Here is a 16,850-nt window from a genome sequence, read left to right as displayed (position 1 = left end):
TTTTATTCTAATATGAAGGTGAATAAAGGGTGGGAAAGGATGGACTAAGGACAAGCAGATGCCTGCTTTCCTCCAATACTATTTTGAATTTAAATTTGTCCTTCCTAGTAGGACAGACATACATGCTGCTCCTTATTTCCAGTGTTAAAAAGCAGATCCTTTTAAAAAACCACTGAATTGAAACTACCTGTTTTTGAACTCTGTTCATGCTGATTTATTTTTTCATAGTGAAACTGTGCAGAATAGGAGCTCATTATTAGAAACAGTTTGGTTCTGTGCACCATATGTTGAAAAAAAAATGCTGCCACTTGAAACTACATTGCTGATATGGGTATCACTGTCCTAAGTGCAAAGCACTGGGTTTCTAACGCGAAGCTGTGTATGAACTGTCGAAGAGCTCTGCATTCTTTGAGAAAATAACACAATGTATTGTCCAAACCCTCGTGACCAAGAGGCTTTGTGTTGTAATAAATGATGTCAAGGTTTATGATCTGAGTAAGGCTGAGGGGATTGATGCAACCAGCCCTGCAGTGTAGTTTGTCAGAGTTTCTCAGAACAGTTGTCAAATGGAAATGAAGTTACAGGTGAGAGCAGCGTGCTGATTACAGTGTCAGGTCTAAACCAACAATATTTAATCATATTAATGTATGTTATTAATATAATTTGCATATTTCAACCACTGAGGCCATCTATTTTGAGTTTAGCAAAATGAAATATTTTTACCTTGCTGTATTAAAGTTTTTTGATATCTTCTTCAAGGTGGACTTGTTTGTTTCTGCTTGTGTGCCTGGGGGCATTTGGGGAAAGGAGGAATTCCCTCCAGGACCGTTTTCCAGGTTCCCACCAGCACTTAAGTCCTGCACTGATTTATTGTCCTTCAGCTTCTTGTTTTATACTTCTGTAAAAATAGAAAAAATAGTAACTCATCTGTGAAAAGATAAGGCTTTCCTAGCTTTGCAAAACCGATTCTCATGTAAAGCTACCTGCAGAAAGTGCTGTTGTATTCTGTGTAGAGTAGCTTCTTAAAAACAAAATGTCCAAATACTGATAGAGGAATTCAAAAATTAACTTTTTTTTTTATATATATCTCCCGTAATGAAGGTTTCTCACCTAGCTAAATGGGTGAAAAAGAAAATGTGTTTAAGGAGAAGACCTGAAAAAGCATATGTGAAATAGAATCTTCTAGGTTTAATAACTTAAATTTATCTTTCTTAAGCTGGCTCTAACCTTGTGATGGCTCTGAATATCTTTCTAGAGTCTTCTGTGTCTGCAGTGACTGTAAATGGTTCAGCTCGCACTCCAAGAAGAGGCCAGAACAGGAGTTCGCGTACTGCAAAGCAGCTTGATACAGATACAAAAATTATTGAAATCCTTTGTAAAGAGCATGATTGTAATTTAGATGAGGTAATGCCTGCACTTTAAAGTATGATAGATCTTGCTGCTAGACTCCACCTGGAATATGTATTTATTTAAATGGTCTTTTTTAAAAGTGTCATTATTTGTGCCACATTAACTCTTCGTCAAGTAGCTACCTTCTGTAGTGAAGAGAGAATACCTTCTATAGTTTCTCTAGTCAGTAGTTTAAAAAACAAACAAAACCACCCCAAACAAGCCCTTTAATGTGGGTGATAATTTTGCTAGGGTAACTGAATTGTGAAGAATACAATATGAAGTAACAGGCTGATCACAGCATGTAGCATATGGATGCAGGGCTGCTCTGATGGGGTTTCACAGCTGTATCCCATGACGAGAAAATGTATGCAAAAAGCACATTGCTTCTGTGGGAGATCTTAAAAGACCCCATTTGCCTTTTCCTTTGCTGTTAAATCTATTTTCGTGCAGAAAGGACTGATTTTTGAATATCCAGATGGATGATGGAAGCAGAAATATGAGAGGGCTGGAAAGAGTGCAGTTCTTTTCCAGTTTAATCACTTAATATTCTAGCAAAGGATTGCATTTGCATGCTGACATATCATTGTGTTTTGGATATATAACAAGCTTCATTCTTGCTTTATTGAAAACAAACCACAGTGCATTACAGAAATGTCCCAGTTTCTTGATTTAAAGTTGCAAAAGCAGTGTATGCATGGCTGACTGTCTACCTTGATAATGTTATATTTTAAATTTTTTTTTAAGGTCAAAAATGTGTATTTCACAAGCTTCATTCCTTTCTTGAATTCTGCTGGTATTGTAACTTCAAATGGACTACCAGAGGTAAGTGGAGGAATTTAAGACAGTGTGGTGGGTAGACCCTGGCTGGGTGCCAGGCACCCACCAAACCCACTCTTTTACTCCCCTCTGCAACTGGATGGGAAGAGAAAATATAACCAAAGGTTCTTGAGTTTAGGAAAGGATGGGAGAGAGATTGCTCACCGAATACCATCACTGGCAAAACAGACTTGATTTAGGGATGTTAATTGAATTTATTGCCAACAAAATCAGAGCAGGATAATGAGAAGTAAAATAAATGTTAAAAAAACCTTTGCCCCACCCCTCCTTCCTTCCCAGGCTCTACCTCCTCCCCATCAGCACTGCCAAGAGATGGGGAGTCAGTTTATCACATGTTCCTCCCACTGCACAGTGAGAGGAGTCCTTCCCCTGCTCCAGTGGGGGGGGTCCTTCCTACAGGAGACCGTCCTCCATGAACTTCTCCAACATGAGTCCAGTCCACAAGCAACAGTTCATGAACTGCTCCACTGTGGGTCACTCTCCCACAGGGTGCAGTCCTTCAGGCACAGCCTATTTCACTGTGGGTCCCCCACAGGCTCACAAGTCCTATCAGGAAACCTGCTCCAGCGTGGCCTCCTCTCTCCATGGGTCTGCAGGTCCCTGCCAGGACCCTGCTCCGTGGGTTTACAGCCTGCTCTCAGACATCCACCTGCTCCAGTGTGGGTTTCCTCCACAGACTGCAGATGGATCTCTGCATCCCTGTGGTCCTCCATGGGCTGAAGGGGCACAGCTGCCTCACCGTGGTCTGCACCACAGGCAGGAATTCCAGCTCCAGAGCTTGGAGCACCTCCTGCCTCTCCTTCTCCACAGACCTTGGTGTCTGCAGAGTTGCTCCTCTCACATATTCTCGCTCCTCTTTTCTCAGACAGCAATTGCTTTTGTGTAATAACTTTTTTCCCTTCTTAAATATGTTATCAAAGAGGCACTACTGTAATTCCTGACTGGCCCAGCCTTGACCAAAAAAGAAGGTCTGTCCTGGAGCTGTCTGGCATTGGCTCTGCCAGACATGGGGGAAGCTTCTGACAGCTTCTCACAGAAGCCATCCCTGTAGCCCCCCCAGCTACCAAAGCCTTGCCATGCAAACTCAATACAGACAGTTCAACAACAGTGTTTAACTTCGTGCCAAATTACTTAAGATGCTCTTTACCCATTGATGGAGTTCTAATAGGTTCTTCTAAAATTGTTTAGCAAAATGAACTGTTTTTCAGGAATGTGGGTTAGCAGGGATTCCAGTATTCATAAAGTATATTTAGCTTATACATTTGAATTTAATAAATGAATCTCCTGAGTCTAAACCAAGCTTTGCTCAAAGCAAAAAGCTTTTGCTCAAAGCAAAACACAAGAGTTGCATATCCATGACCTTGGTAAGGCCATTCATCTAAAATACAACTATTACAATATTAGGTTTCTGAAGTCACTCAATAAATGCTTAAAGTCTTAAATTACACACCTTAATTTAAATATAAATGAGACATGTTATTGTAGTGTTGTTGGAAAGATATCCAAAAGATTAGTTTCAGTTTCACAACTTGGCAGAGTTTGGACTGCTGTGTCTGTGCAGAATTACTTTCATCTTGCTGAGCTGTAGCCTGGATGCAGCAGACTACCTCTATGCAATTGCATCCAGAGTGCATTTTAATGGGTAACTTCTTGCAGTGTGTTTACATTCATCATTCTTAAAAGAGTAGGTTTAGCTGTGTGTCACCAGTAGATGTGGTAACCTGAAAATAAGCAGCTCTGAAGCTGATCAGAGCAATGAGTCTGCAGGGTTCAACCAAGAGTATCTTCTGTTCAGTTTCACAGTGTATTGGGTGGGGAACAAAGTACAGGACTCACTAAAGATCTTAATCTCTTCCTAAATTAATTTTTCAGGGTATCAGTTGCCTCTTCAGACTTTTCAATTTATGTGTGTACATATAGTTGGGAAACCCTATATGAACTTCCAGGCAAAGGTCATTTTACAGCTTATTCTTGAATCAGAGGGTTTTCATCCAAGGCTGCACAACTTAAGCATAATATCAAAATTATTAGCCTAAGGACTTGCTGGTGAAAATTTTACAAAATGATGCATTTGAAGAAAAATACAGTCACATGATCTTTGCTCCTTAACCTTGAATGCCAGAGCAGAAAGTTAGAGCTGTATTTCAGAGGTAGTTGGTTCATACATGTAATCAGCTAACCAGTAATCATGGATGAGATAATCAGTACAATAGCTAGTAATGTGGTTTTTTAATTTAAATTTTTTAATTTTACTAGCTATTTTATAATAGCTAGTAATGTGGGTTTTTAATTTAAATGGACTTTTTTCTTAAAAAAACACTTGAGCTTTTGAAAGATTTCAGTGTTCTTTCCAAAGCAAGAAAAGCCCTTGAGGCTTAAAGTTGGTATTTTGTTTGTCTTTACCATGTGTTTGCTGGTCAGGCTTTATCAGGCACTGATGAATCGATTGATACAGAACTCTTATTTTTGACTGAAGTTTTCTTCTGAGTTAGCCCAGTACAGCCATCTTGTCTAAGAGCTGCTGGTTTTTTGACAAATTTATGAAATATGGAAATGCTTTAGATGAAAAGAATGCATGAGCCATTAAGAAGGTAATGAAAAATGAAAATATAATCAAGTTCTTAAATAAAAAGAATAGTGATAATGAGAACTGAAATATAATCTTTGGTTTAATGGATCTAATCTCAAAGTTTTAAATGTGAGATCAGTTTGGAGCAAATCCATTTGGCAAAGGTAAAGAAGAGGGTAAGGAGCAAAGGTGTGGGGGCAGTATTTCTAACTTTCTCTCTCTTGGGACTGAGAGTGGACTAATTTGGGTTCATATGCACTGTTGCCTGTTTTTCTAACAGTGCCAGAGCTCATCATCATTTAATGTTTAAGGGCTCAGGGAGCAGATAATTGAAGTGGCTGCCTACTTCTGCATGAGCACAGCAGCAGATTCGGAAGCCCAGATAAAAAAATTGCAGACTTCCAGTTAATGTTAGTCGCTCAAAGTAAAAATAAAATGAAGCAATTAAAAAAAAATTCAAAAAAATCCAATAAGCTTTTCCATGCAAAGTGAAGTCATATCAATCCGGGATTTAGCCAGTTAAGAAACTTTTTAACAGTTACTAAAAAAACTACAGTGTGGGTACGAAATAACAAGTCTATTTTTGTAGCAATAGGCATGTCTCTTAAGAACTACTCCAGTGCAAAAATATTCATATAAAATGAAGAAACTTCTACTGAGGAAAAAAAAGATTTGGGTTTAGGCCTTGTTGTCCAAACCAGCAAAGACAGTGACTGAGCAAATTGCCCGACAGCTCTTCTTAAAAAAAGCATTTTACATTTCCTGCTCTTGGAGACACCCCTTTTTCTGGAAGGAAAGATTTAAAAGCATGGAAATGTTAGTTTGATTTGCAGGTCTATTTCCTACTCTAGCTATTTCTCCAGTGTGAATACCTACATTTCTTCAAAAAATTCTTATGATTTTGGATTGTTTTCTCTTACAAACAATAATTTCCCTCTGGGTATGTTTCAGCTGTTGTATAAGAAGTAACTTTGTGAGCTCCAAGGTCGTTCTTTTAGCATTTCAGCATTGTAATCATGAGGTAGGAGTAACTTACGTTATTCAGTAAATTGTCAGATTTGTTCCTGTAAAATAAATTTGGGTTTTTTTCAATATCTTTTTGAGGTTGAAGTTATCTTGAAACAGTATGATGAGCTCTATCTCAAAAACAAAGATATAGACGCAAGACTATTTCTGACCCACGACGAAACCCTGCAGCCTGCCGTCATAGCATGGTAATATTGCCATTTCCTGCTCTCGTTCTGTAATAGAAAATGCGAACTTGTGTTGCTCTCTGCCCCCTTGTGTTACAAATGGAGATCTCTGTATCCTGTTGACCTGCTAAGTTCAGCTAAGGTATTTCTGGCAGCAGCCTTGCTTTATAGCATCACTTAAATAATTAGAGAACATGCGACTGTGACTCTGCCTAAAATGATTTGGAAGCTCTGCTCTAACTCTTACTCTGTGCAAGGCCAGGGAAAAGCTGAGGAATCATGAGGAGGAGGCATGTCATACTAGCTGATTAGATGTGCCAGAGGTTGTGTTATGGCTCTGAAGCCAGCTGGCACTGAATGGCTTGGATGGTGGATTCTCCATCCCTGGAAACATTCCAGATTAGGCTGGACAGAGCTCTGAGGAACCCCATTTAGTTGAAGATGTCCCTGCTCATCGAAGGTGGATGGGACTAGATGTCCCTCAAAGGTCCCTTCCAACCCAAACCATTCTATGATTGTGTGATTTTATCTTTTTTTTCAGTCTTACAGTTAAACACTAGCAATTTCTGACAATTCAGGATTTCTATAACTTAATGTGGGCTCACCATGTGAGTCTGAATTTATCTATGCTATGAAAACACACTAATTTAAAATTGGATTAAAATGGAGCTAATATCATCTCTACATATAAATTAAGCTGTTTGTAAATAGAATTCTAGAAAAGAAAAAAAGCTCGGAAGGAAACTTTAGAGGTTGTCTAGTCCAACATCCTCCTCAAAGCAGATCTACTTGGGAATTTAAATAACTGGAGTGGTTGGACATCTAGATTGTCTAAAAATCTGTTACACGTTTTTTTCTTCAGATTGGTAAGTCTTTATAGAAAACCTTGTGTTTTGAGTTGTATTTTTTCTTCATAAGTTTGTTTTCCATTTCTGTAGCTCACAGTTGGAGAGGACACCACTAAAAAACAATTCAGATGAGGAAGTCAATATTATGCTTCCACAGACTCCTGTTCGGTATGAGTTTTTCTCTTAAATGTGTTCTTTTGTTTAATATTGTAGCTAGAAATATTCATCTTTAGGGTAGTCTGTTTTAATTTTTAAGGAACTGTGGGCTTGTTTTTGTTGGTTTTTTTTCCATAAACCATTCTGTACTTCTGATCATTGACACTTTTTATTTGTAGTAGATATAAAGCCCTCTAACAGTGGCAAAGATGCTTCCTTTAAGTTCTTGACATTAAGAAAGTCCAGGAGTACATAGTTTCTGCATTGCTAAAAATTTTAAATGTGCTAAACCAACTTTGATCTTGAGAGAAAGTGTAGTGATATTTAGATTCTCTCCATCCACACCTGGGCTTTGCTCTGAGTTTTCCAAAACTGATGCTATTTAAGGCAATTCATGTGAAGGCCCATTCACTAGCACTGATTTTGGGCTGTACTGTTTTTCATGAAGCCACAAGTGTCAGTAGATGGCAGCAAAGTTTTGATCACCAACTTAGAGTGGCGAGTGTATCCTTATCTGTCCCTGATTAAACAGAACTGTGTAGAGGATATGCTGAAAGCATCATGCTTATTGCTTTGAATTACTTTACAGTGTTGTATTTCTGAACTTAGACTCATAGAATCTTCTTTAAAGCTCCCTGAAACTGAGAGAATCTAATAATTTTTATCAGTGGATTTGTATCTGGTCATTTATGTAGAAATTAGTATATAAAAAGGGTGTAAGTACTAGTTTAGAGCATAATGAGGATGTGTTGTATGTGTTTCGTTTTATGTTTTTCCAGTGTTCTTATGCTTTTCCTTGTCATTACTAGGGTTCTGGCAGAAGTGATTTATTTCACCAATACCTTGTGAAATGTAGATTAAAGAAAAATGCATCTTTGCACTGCTACAGTTGTAATGATTGAACATGTTTTTCTTGGTTTTGCACTTGTTTGACTGGTGATACGAGCCAAATTGAGGTTAAGTGGTACAGAAATTTAAAACAGACAAACACACAAAATTCAACCAAAAAACGAAAACCACAATGAAAAATTCAGGAATATCACTGAAGAATCAAACTGTTTCTTAGGTGTTAAGCCATTCTTTTGGTTATTAAAATTATCACAATCTGTATGTAAATAATTCGATAAGTTGCATTGTTAGAGTTCATAATAGTTAGCACAGTGCAATAGATTTTCCCAACAGTTTGATAACTGGAGTGAGAACTGAAATCATAATTTTTATTGTGTGGGGATTTGCTGTTCAGTTTCTGGAAGCTGTAAAGCCCACCTTAATGCTTATTATGCATTTTATTGTGTTTTTCCAGAGCGGCAATGAATAACATTCAGCAGTTGATTATGATTTTAAACTCAGCAACTGATAAACCATCAGATACTCTCATCATGTATTTCAATGTAAGTGACTACAAAGAGCATTTGTGTAAGATTCTTGAAGTTATCACTGAAGCAAAATATACACCTGTAGATCTGATGCACTTGTTTTTGAAGGAGTAAATTTTTATTAGTTGGTTTAAATGTCATCATTCATTGTAGAAAACACTTCTCTCTAACTGTTGTGTACTGGAACCTTTATAAGTGCTTAAATACTTTAGTTACTGAGCTAAATATTAAAATTCTTTTATGTATGTACTGAATGGGAAATAAAAGGGGGTATAAACGGGAAACAAAAAGGACAAAAATGTGTACTGCACTCTTTTATATACTCCATTTTTATTTATGTTGATGACCTTATTGAGAGGTGTTACCAAGGGAAGTAGGACTTTTAATCATTTAAATGATTAAAATGTTCTTGAAGTAAAATTTCTTTTCTTTGCCCTTCCTTCCCCTAATTTGCTTCCTGTACTTTATTAGAATTGCACAGTGAACCCTAAGGATAGTATCCTGAAAAGAGTGGAAAGTTTTGACCACATCTTCAAAAAGAAATTTGCTGAAGCAGTTGGACAAGGATGGGCTGAAATTGGCTCACAGGTAGGTATTTGGGCTGAGTATCACTTGTTTGAACTGTTAGTTAGCACTGGCTAATGTGAGACCTGACTTACTGACCATCCTTATTCAGTGCAGATCAGTAAAGGTAAAAAGTAACAGTATTCTTTTCAAATTGAGGAAGTACTGTAAAGGTAGTATTTAACAAATTCCTCTTAATATATAAGGAACTGGATGGAAGTATGTTGGAAGTACTTTACTGAAGAATGGGAAAATTGCTGGCTAAAATACATTAAGTGAAACATATATTTGCATTCATTAAGGTAACTTGGTCTAAAACTGCAAAAGGTGACTCACTTCCTTATAAAATCAGGAGGGCAGCTGTGCTTTCAACAAGGATTTTGGAAAATAAATCTGACCAAGTTTGTACTCGACAGTCTCCTTCCTGTCTGTCAGCCCTGCTTTTTATCCTGTTAGCATGAATCAACGTGAGCACAGTTCATGTTGTTACACTTGGTTAAATCTTCACATGGTTGGGGTAGTCACACACCTTAGTAGTCCTTGAGCCTCTCCAATGTTATTGGCAAGTGGAACTGGGGACCGTAACTTCTTTATAGTGGCTCTGTCAAAAACTGGAATGTTCTGGATTGTTAAAACACGAGAGTCTGCCTGTTGTAGTGTGTTAAAACATCTTGTAATATTCCTTAATTTCTCATTCTAACAGAGGTACAAGCTTGGGGTGCGTCTGTATTACAGAGTAATGGAGTCCATGCTGAAGTCGGTAAGTTTAGTACTGCTATCTCAGCACTGGCACTACATCTAGAAATACTAAGAATATTCACAAGTTTGGTCTGATATATTTATTTCAGGAGGAAGAGCGCCTCTCAGTGCAGAATTTCAGGTACTTGCCCATAACTTGTTATTTAAGTCTGCTATTTTAAGTCTTGGGACAAGTACTAATAACTTCCTTTCTCTTCAGCAAACTTCTGAATGATAACATCTTCCACACATCTCTTCTGGCGTGTGCTGTTGAGGTTGTCATGGCTACGTATGGCAGTAAGTTAAATCTAGAGTCCAGTAGTTTGTGATAATTATTACCATCTATTCTAATCTGTAAAATAGAGTAAGTAGCAAACAAACTGCCCAAAATGCAAAAAGAAACTCCCTGAAATGTCTGAGCTAGCAATGAGTCAATAAATAGAAAAAGGAGAAAAGATCAAAAGTGGAAGAATGTAGAATTTGTGATAATTTTAGTCTGTTTTCCCTTCAGGAAATGCTTCACAAAGTGACAGTACCAGTGCTGAAACAGACTTGTCTTTCCCATGGATTCTCAATGTATTTGATTTAAAAGCTTTTGACTTCTACAAGGTGATTGAAAGCTTTATTAGAGCAGAGCCCAGCCTAACACGGGAAATGATAAAGCATCTAGAACACTGTGAACATCGAATTATGGAGTCTCTCGCTTGGCAGTCGGTAAGTGACACTTTAAAATAGTATTTGCCCTTGCATAACATACTTACTTAGAAAAAAAGAAGTCACGCCCAACTCTGTAAAATAAGTTGTGGTCTTGCTGAGATTTAGTTGTAGAAAAATAAATTACAAGAGCAAAACAGGATTCGTTTTGGCATGTCTTCTGGTTTTAGAACAAAAGGAGGGTATCAGAGGAAGAAGTCAACATAGCTCTGCTGATTTACGTGATTGTAAACCAACATCATCTTACTAGTCTGGCACAAATTGTAGGGGTAATACCCCTAACTGTGTTTTGGTACTAAAGTCAGCAATAAATTCTATGCTTTTATTTGAAAGTTAGTTTTTATCCAGTTGCTATTTCTACCTGGCAATAGCGCCTCAGTTCTGGGCATCTGATATGTTTGCTAATAGTACTTAAAATATTGTTTTGCGTTGTCATTTGCATTTCAGTCACTTAGGTATTTTTGGATGCCATTAAAATAAAATGCTGGAAGGTTGGCTTGTTTTTTTCGGCTGTATTTTAGTAAATCAAACATTGTTTCTTTTCATTGTTTGTTACTTATAAACCAGAAATAGGCTATTTAAGCCACAAAGCAGGAGACTATAGAGACTGGTAGTTTTGACCAGAGAGACACAAAGCAACCATTTAAGAACCCATCCTTATCTTTTAGTTCTGGAGAGGAAGGGGTGTTTTAAGAGGCAGACACTATTTTAGGAAACTTGCAGGCATGTAAAAGGTGTTTGAGAATTGTAACCTTCAGAGGACAAAAGATAGAGGTACAGATACCAGGGTGTGACTCTCTCTGAGCAAGAAGTGACTCCTGCTACCTCTACAAACCAGCTTGAAGCCAGCTTACTGATCAGCAGTACACCATATCCACCAGTTTCTACCCAATAACTCAAACAAGGCATGCAGGATAATCTAATTTAGACCTGGGCTTTCAAACTGGAAAATCCAAAGAGTTGTATTTTCAAAAATTATGGGTATGTCAGGCTTTTGTGAAACAAATTATAATGTCATCAACAAGCACAGGACTATTTCAGGTTTTTTGAGTGCTCTGCTTGAATGTATTTTAATGTTTTGACTCTCTGGTTTTGAGTTTCTAGAGGGACATGTTTGGTACTGTTTTGGGGTGGCTGATTTGAGTGTTAATAGCATGGAATAGTTCAGTTGGAAGGGGCCTAAAAAAAATCACCTAATGACAGAGAAATATGTGGAGTGGAGCCCAGTGGAGGGAATGAAAAGAAATGTGCATGACATGTGTCCAAAGGCCCTGCTGCTTTATTGATCTCCATATCCCCTGGTCTGGGTCTCCCCAGGCTCCAGACAGTGAGTGTCTCCTATTGTTGGAGGCTTGGCACCAGAGGGCACAGCAGGTTTCCTGCAAAAGCTGAGGACAGCTGTGGCAGCCAGGACAGGCACTGCAAGATCCTGTGCTGGCCTCCACTGCCTCCTCTGGCTGCCCATGATGGGAGGAAGGGCTGTGAGTTGTAAATAGCAGAGTGCTCAGGAGAGGAGGAGGAGTACTGAAGCATTTTCTATGCCAAAATGTCTTGCTGAGTCTTTGGGTCACTGCAGCAAAGGACCTGAAGCCCCACATGGAAATGTAAAGCCATGAGTCCTCTAGTGTGGAAAATTTACCCCTTCCTCACATCTGAATATTGGCTGGTTTTGCCTGCAGAGTTTAATTTATTAGAAACAGGAGAAAATGTTTACAGGGCTGACTCAGGAGGCTGTTGAGGTATCCCAGAAAGGCTCAGCTAGTGAACAAAATAATGGTTTACTGTATTCTTCTGCAGTTCCTTATCTGGGTATTGTCCCCATGCAATGGTGTACAAGGTTTGCAAGTGTCAGCTTAATTAGCAATTCCCTCAAGAATGGGCAGGCAATTGGAGAAGTGTAGTTCATACCAGTAAATACCTCTGAACCTCCAAACACTTGATAAAGGAGGAGAGAAAAGCCAGAATGCCACCTTCTTACTCATAAAGAATGTCTCACCATAAGTGGTTGCTTTGGATTAATTTTAAGCAGTCCAAGAAAGATGGACTCTCGATAAAGTTCAAGTGTCCTCATATGGTTAGAGAGTGGTTTTTTGGGGGGTTTTCTGTTGGTTTTTGTCCCCCCCCCCCAAAAAAAAGTGTTAAGAAGAAAAGCAACTTTGATTTCCCCACTTACTTGCTATGTATTTTTGTTTAGTTCTTGTGTCCTCCACCTTCCCAGGTAGCGCATTTCATTACAAGGCTTGTCTGCTTCATTGTTTGCTCATTCTCCTGACTGCTTTAAAAAACAGAACATCAATGAGAGATTTAAAAGGATTGAGCAATTTAATACAGAATAGCTTGAATTTATTGTAGTTTTACTTGTCACAGAGCTTTTGTGAGGAAAAATGCCTTGTATAATTTCTCTGAAAAAAAGTCTCAAGTGCATCTGACCTTTACCTGACTTTGGAAGCTGTATCAAGTGAATGTAAAAGATTCTGGTTTTTACTGTTTTCTGAAGATAAAATACTACTCCTTAGCTACTCATTGTGAATATGTTTATTGCTTTTGCATAGCTAGCTGATTTAGTCATCTGTGCTTTAGGAAGGAAATGAAACTTTTCTAGGTCATCCTTTCTTCTAACAACAAAATAAGCATAGCTAGACAAAATAAAGGGTGGAAACCAGTTGAAGGTTCTTCTCAATAATTCTTGATTTTAAAAAGGGGCAAGTACGTACTGACTAAATCATGTGAAAAGTACTTCCTTTTTCTTAAATCCTTATTGAACCCCTAAAGGAGAAGTGCCATTCAACCACTCAAATATTTACCAGTGAGGTTATGATGCTTCCAGATGATTATGTGGAGATCATATTATAATATGATGCGTAATTTTTATTTGCAAAATAGAAATACACCATACAATATTCTTTCTTTACTTTGAGTTTGTGCTCACAGTATTTTGAGCACTGTTTTGATTTTGTAACTTTAAAGGGAACTGAAATTACTTCAGACTCAAAGATGCTGAATAGCCTTTGCTTCATTTTTATCATACTTACAGAAATATGATTTAAACCCTTCCATAGTTAAAATCTGTTTCCTATTAAAGGGATAGCTTGTCACCTGCCAGCCTGGGAGTTCATGCTCAGCCTTTTCCATAATTCTGTCAATTGTGGCCACCCAAAAAAGTCATTGTTTTGAATATCTCATATCAAGGTTATGTGAACAAATTCCAGAGTATCTGAATTTCCCTTAGAGAAAGCCCTGTCAACTGCCATGTCACATCTTTGACTGAAGTGTTTTTGCTGTTTGCTGCAGTTTGTTAGGAATAAACAAGAAAGAGCAGGTTTTCAGTGCAAGCAAACCAAACTCAAAGTCTGTCAGTTTTCAATCTATTTTGAGTGAGATACCTGTGGGTGTTGTTGGTTTTGCTGTGCCATTCAAGGAAATAAATGCCTATGGCATTATCTTTGTTATGTGTATCTGCAAAACAATCCAGCTGTATTTCCCTGCCTCTCAGCTTCCATTCTGCTCACAAGCTCTGCAGGGGGAGGTACAAGCAACGTACTGTGTTTTTCACGCTGCTGCTTAGAGAATGTGCTTCTTGCAAATGCCCTTTCATGGGTACAGTATTGGGGTAGTGAAAGGGTCTTGTTCTTCTGCACTGGAATTGCAGGCCAACCACAGCCTTGCCTGAAGATAAAGCAGAAGCACACCACACTTTCCTGGTTAGTTCTGTAGACAGTAGTGTTCTGTTTTTAACTTGTTAACTTATCCGTGTGAGCACTAGTATTCCAAGGCGTATTTCTCTTAGGAGGGCAGTTTTAAAAGGTTATGTGGTAGCTCTTGCTGTTAGCAGGGATGAGGGTCAGCTGCATCACCACCTGCAACCTGCCAACAGTTCAGAACAGAATGTGAAGGTTCATTGTGGCAGGCTAAAGAGAGTTCATTCAGAGCCTGATTTGGTCTGGTAACTTCAGCTGTGGTTTTCATGTTTGTTTTTGTGTGAGTAACAAACATATGTGAAACCAAAGCAGTGTGTTGCACTGCAGCTGTTGACACTGTAGCCTTCTTTGGCTGTATTGCTCTTAATACATGCTGTCCTAATTAGTGTTTGTATTTTTCAAAGGAGGAAGGAACACCAGTATTGATATGTGTTGTGATTTGGAGTTGCAGTATGTTTTGGAGTTTATTTAATGACTGATGAAAGATAAAGATGGCTTCACAAAGTTACTTCTCCTAATGGCTAAAATACGATTAGAAGAAGACAAGTGTGTTTTGCTTTATTTATAACTTCTTTCATGTAGCATTGCTTAAACTGTGCTCCATAATGTTTCTCCTTTTTTAGCTTCTTCTTTTCTGTGGTTTTTATTGTTTCTATTCTATTTTGCAATGAGATCTACACTGTTGTTTTATCACGCATTGTAACTTGATGTTCGCAATAAGTATTTGTCAACTAACTGTATAGTCGGTGTTTATACTTAAATACCTCATCCCACACCAAAGACTTCTGTTGGTTTTAAATGATGCAGCTCATTGTGGCAGAAGTGCCTTTGTGCTCAAAACCATGTATTCCCAAAGAATATATTATTGCATTAATATGACAAACTCGCTGAGCTGGAATAACAGCAGACCTACTTTGATCATGCATTAAGGAGAAAAATATTAAGTAGGTATGTTTGAGATTTGCATAAAAAGCGTTAGACAAATACAGGTCATGGTAAAACCTGTGAGCAGTTACAGGTCAGTTAGTGCTCCTTAGTACTTTGGAATAGTGCAGGCTTAGCTATGCAGCCTCCTGGTCTTTGACTGTACAAGGACACACTTACTGTGGAGCTCACTGTTCTCCAGTGCTTAGTGCCTCTTTCCTTGGGTGCAGTGTACAATTTCATATTAGGTTTCTGTGCTCCTTGTAAGGAGGAATTGAGCATCTAGAAAGGGGAGTTAATATATTTTCTTGTGGTTTTTATCCTTCTCAGTAGGGTTTTCTGTTAGGTGTGCTTGAAGTCCTGCAGCTTCTGTGAAGGTAGGTGTCTACATGCAGTTTAAAGTCCTCTTTGCTTTCAACATCTCAAGTGATTCCTTTTAAATGAGGAAGAAGTAGGAATGGTCACACTGTTACAATTTGATACATTAGGTTACTGGATAAGTGGTTTACTGTTGTGTTAAAAGAATGAATGTAAAATCTTATTGATAGGCAGCCAAGTAAGGGCAGGCAGCAAGGGCTGGGTATCTGGGGCTGAGTCTGTAGTACTGGCCTCAAAGGGACAATAGTTTGGGCTGAAGTATTGCCCCACAGTCATTGGGGGTATTTCATTGCTAACGTGTTCCCTGGCCTGTTCTGGCATTTGTCGGCTCTCCTCTGGACAATGCCTAGGCAAGATTTGGGGCATGATGCAGCTCAGGGACTATTTTCAGCTGCTGGTATGGATTAGCAGTGGAGAGTGCATAGTTATGTGGGTGCAAGCTGTGCTTTGCCACTTGCCCTTGAGGCCTCAGGACAGGCTGTGGCTCGTTGTGCTACCAACCACAGATGCAGTCATGGGCTCAACCACGAGTGACTTTAGTGCTGGCGAATGAGTCACGCGTTCCTGTGCTGTCTTTCCTCTGGGCTGCAGGACTCGTGCGTGTTTCTGCACAGCAGCTGGCTTCTCCTGGGAAAGCTGGTCTGTATCAGGCATACTCCTTTGATGCCTGCTAAATTTTGCCTTTCTTCAGATACAGGAATGCCTAATTTGTGAATGGGGGACAGCCTTAGGCACAAAAAAAGTGCTGAGCATATCCAGAATGACAACATCTGCAAGCATGCTCACTGGCAGGATGCGATCTACAGAGGTAGCTTCACTGGTGTAAAGACAGGCACCTCAGGAATTTTAGTCATCAGATTGCTCAAGACATCACTCATGTCTTGTGGGCTTCTGGATTTTAGGCACCTAGTATCTTGTCTCAGCTTGGAAGCTGCAGTGGGCAGTGATTTGTAATATGGAATTTTCTAGTGTTTTTCTTGCTGGGGACAAACATGATAAGGGTCACCAAACAATGGTTTGTCATGTGCTCACCATGCTCCTTTCTACAAAGTTACATTAGGAGTATGCAGCTTTAACCTTCAAAAAGGAACTGAGAACATATTTGAGGTTTTCTGTCTGTACATACTAAATATATTTCTGCTTGTATCATGAGTGTGTTCCAGAAGCATGTGGGATGAGAGAGGTCACGACCACTCCTCCTTGGCGTGATAGTGCTAAAGGCTCATACTGGTTCTGTTGCATGTGCTTTTTAAAATTTTTTTAAGGTTATGACATTTCAGTTGTCACAGCTGTGGCTGGAAAGCCTTCTGTGATTTTACCTTTGTCATAACAGGGCACATTTTTATGAATCTATAAGATGATTGCTTTTTGGGTATTTGTGAATATATGACATAATGTAATATAAATATATGAATATATTTATGTTTATATGCTTTTTTAAAATTTTGGCTATATATATATAC

At 38.6% G+C, this 16,850-nt stretch overlaps 1 protein-coding gene across 1 annotated transcript in view; it reads left to right on the top strand.

Annotated features, from left to right (window-relative positions):
* The window catches only part of RB1 (RB transcriptional corepressor 1), a 70,736-nt gene that overhangs the window by 17,043 nt on the left and 36,843 nt on the right, over positions 1-16,850 (top strand). Inside the window, exons 8-17 of the mRNA XM_082278071.1 lie at positions 1,256-1,404; positions 2,137-2,214; positions 5,903-6,012; positions 6,930-7,007; positions 8,299-8,386; positions 8,843-8,959; positions 9,639-9,695; positions 9,784-9,815; positions 9,894-9,970; positions 10,185-10,387. Coding sequence (XP_082134197.1) covers positions 1,256-1,404; positions 2,137-2,214; positions 5,903-6,012; positions 6,930-7,007; positions 8,299-8,386; positions 8,843-8,959; positions 9,639-9,695; positions 9,784-9,815; positions 9,894-9,970; positions 10,185-10,387 — 989 coding nt within the window. The remainder of the gene's footprint in view (positions 1-1,255; positions 1,405-2,136; positions 2,215-5,902; positions 6,013-6,929; positions 7,008-8,298; positions 8,387-8,842; positions 8,960-9,638; positions 9,696-9,783; positions 9,816-9,893; positions 9,971-10,184; positions 10,388-16,850) is intronic.

The sequence above is a fragment of the Coloeus monedula genome, assembly GCF_965178545.1.
Source record: "Coloeus monedula genome assembly, chromosome: 3".
In the NCBI taxonomy this organism is placed as follows: domain Eukaryota; kingdom Metazoa; phylum Chordata; class Aves; order Passeriformes; family Corvidae; genus Coloeus; species Coloeus monedula.
The sequence above is the reverse complement of the archived record's forward strand: the minus strand, read 5'-3'. Positions and strand labels throughout refer to the sequence as shown.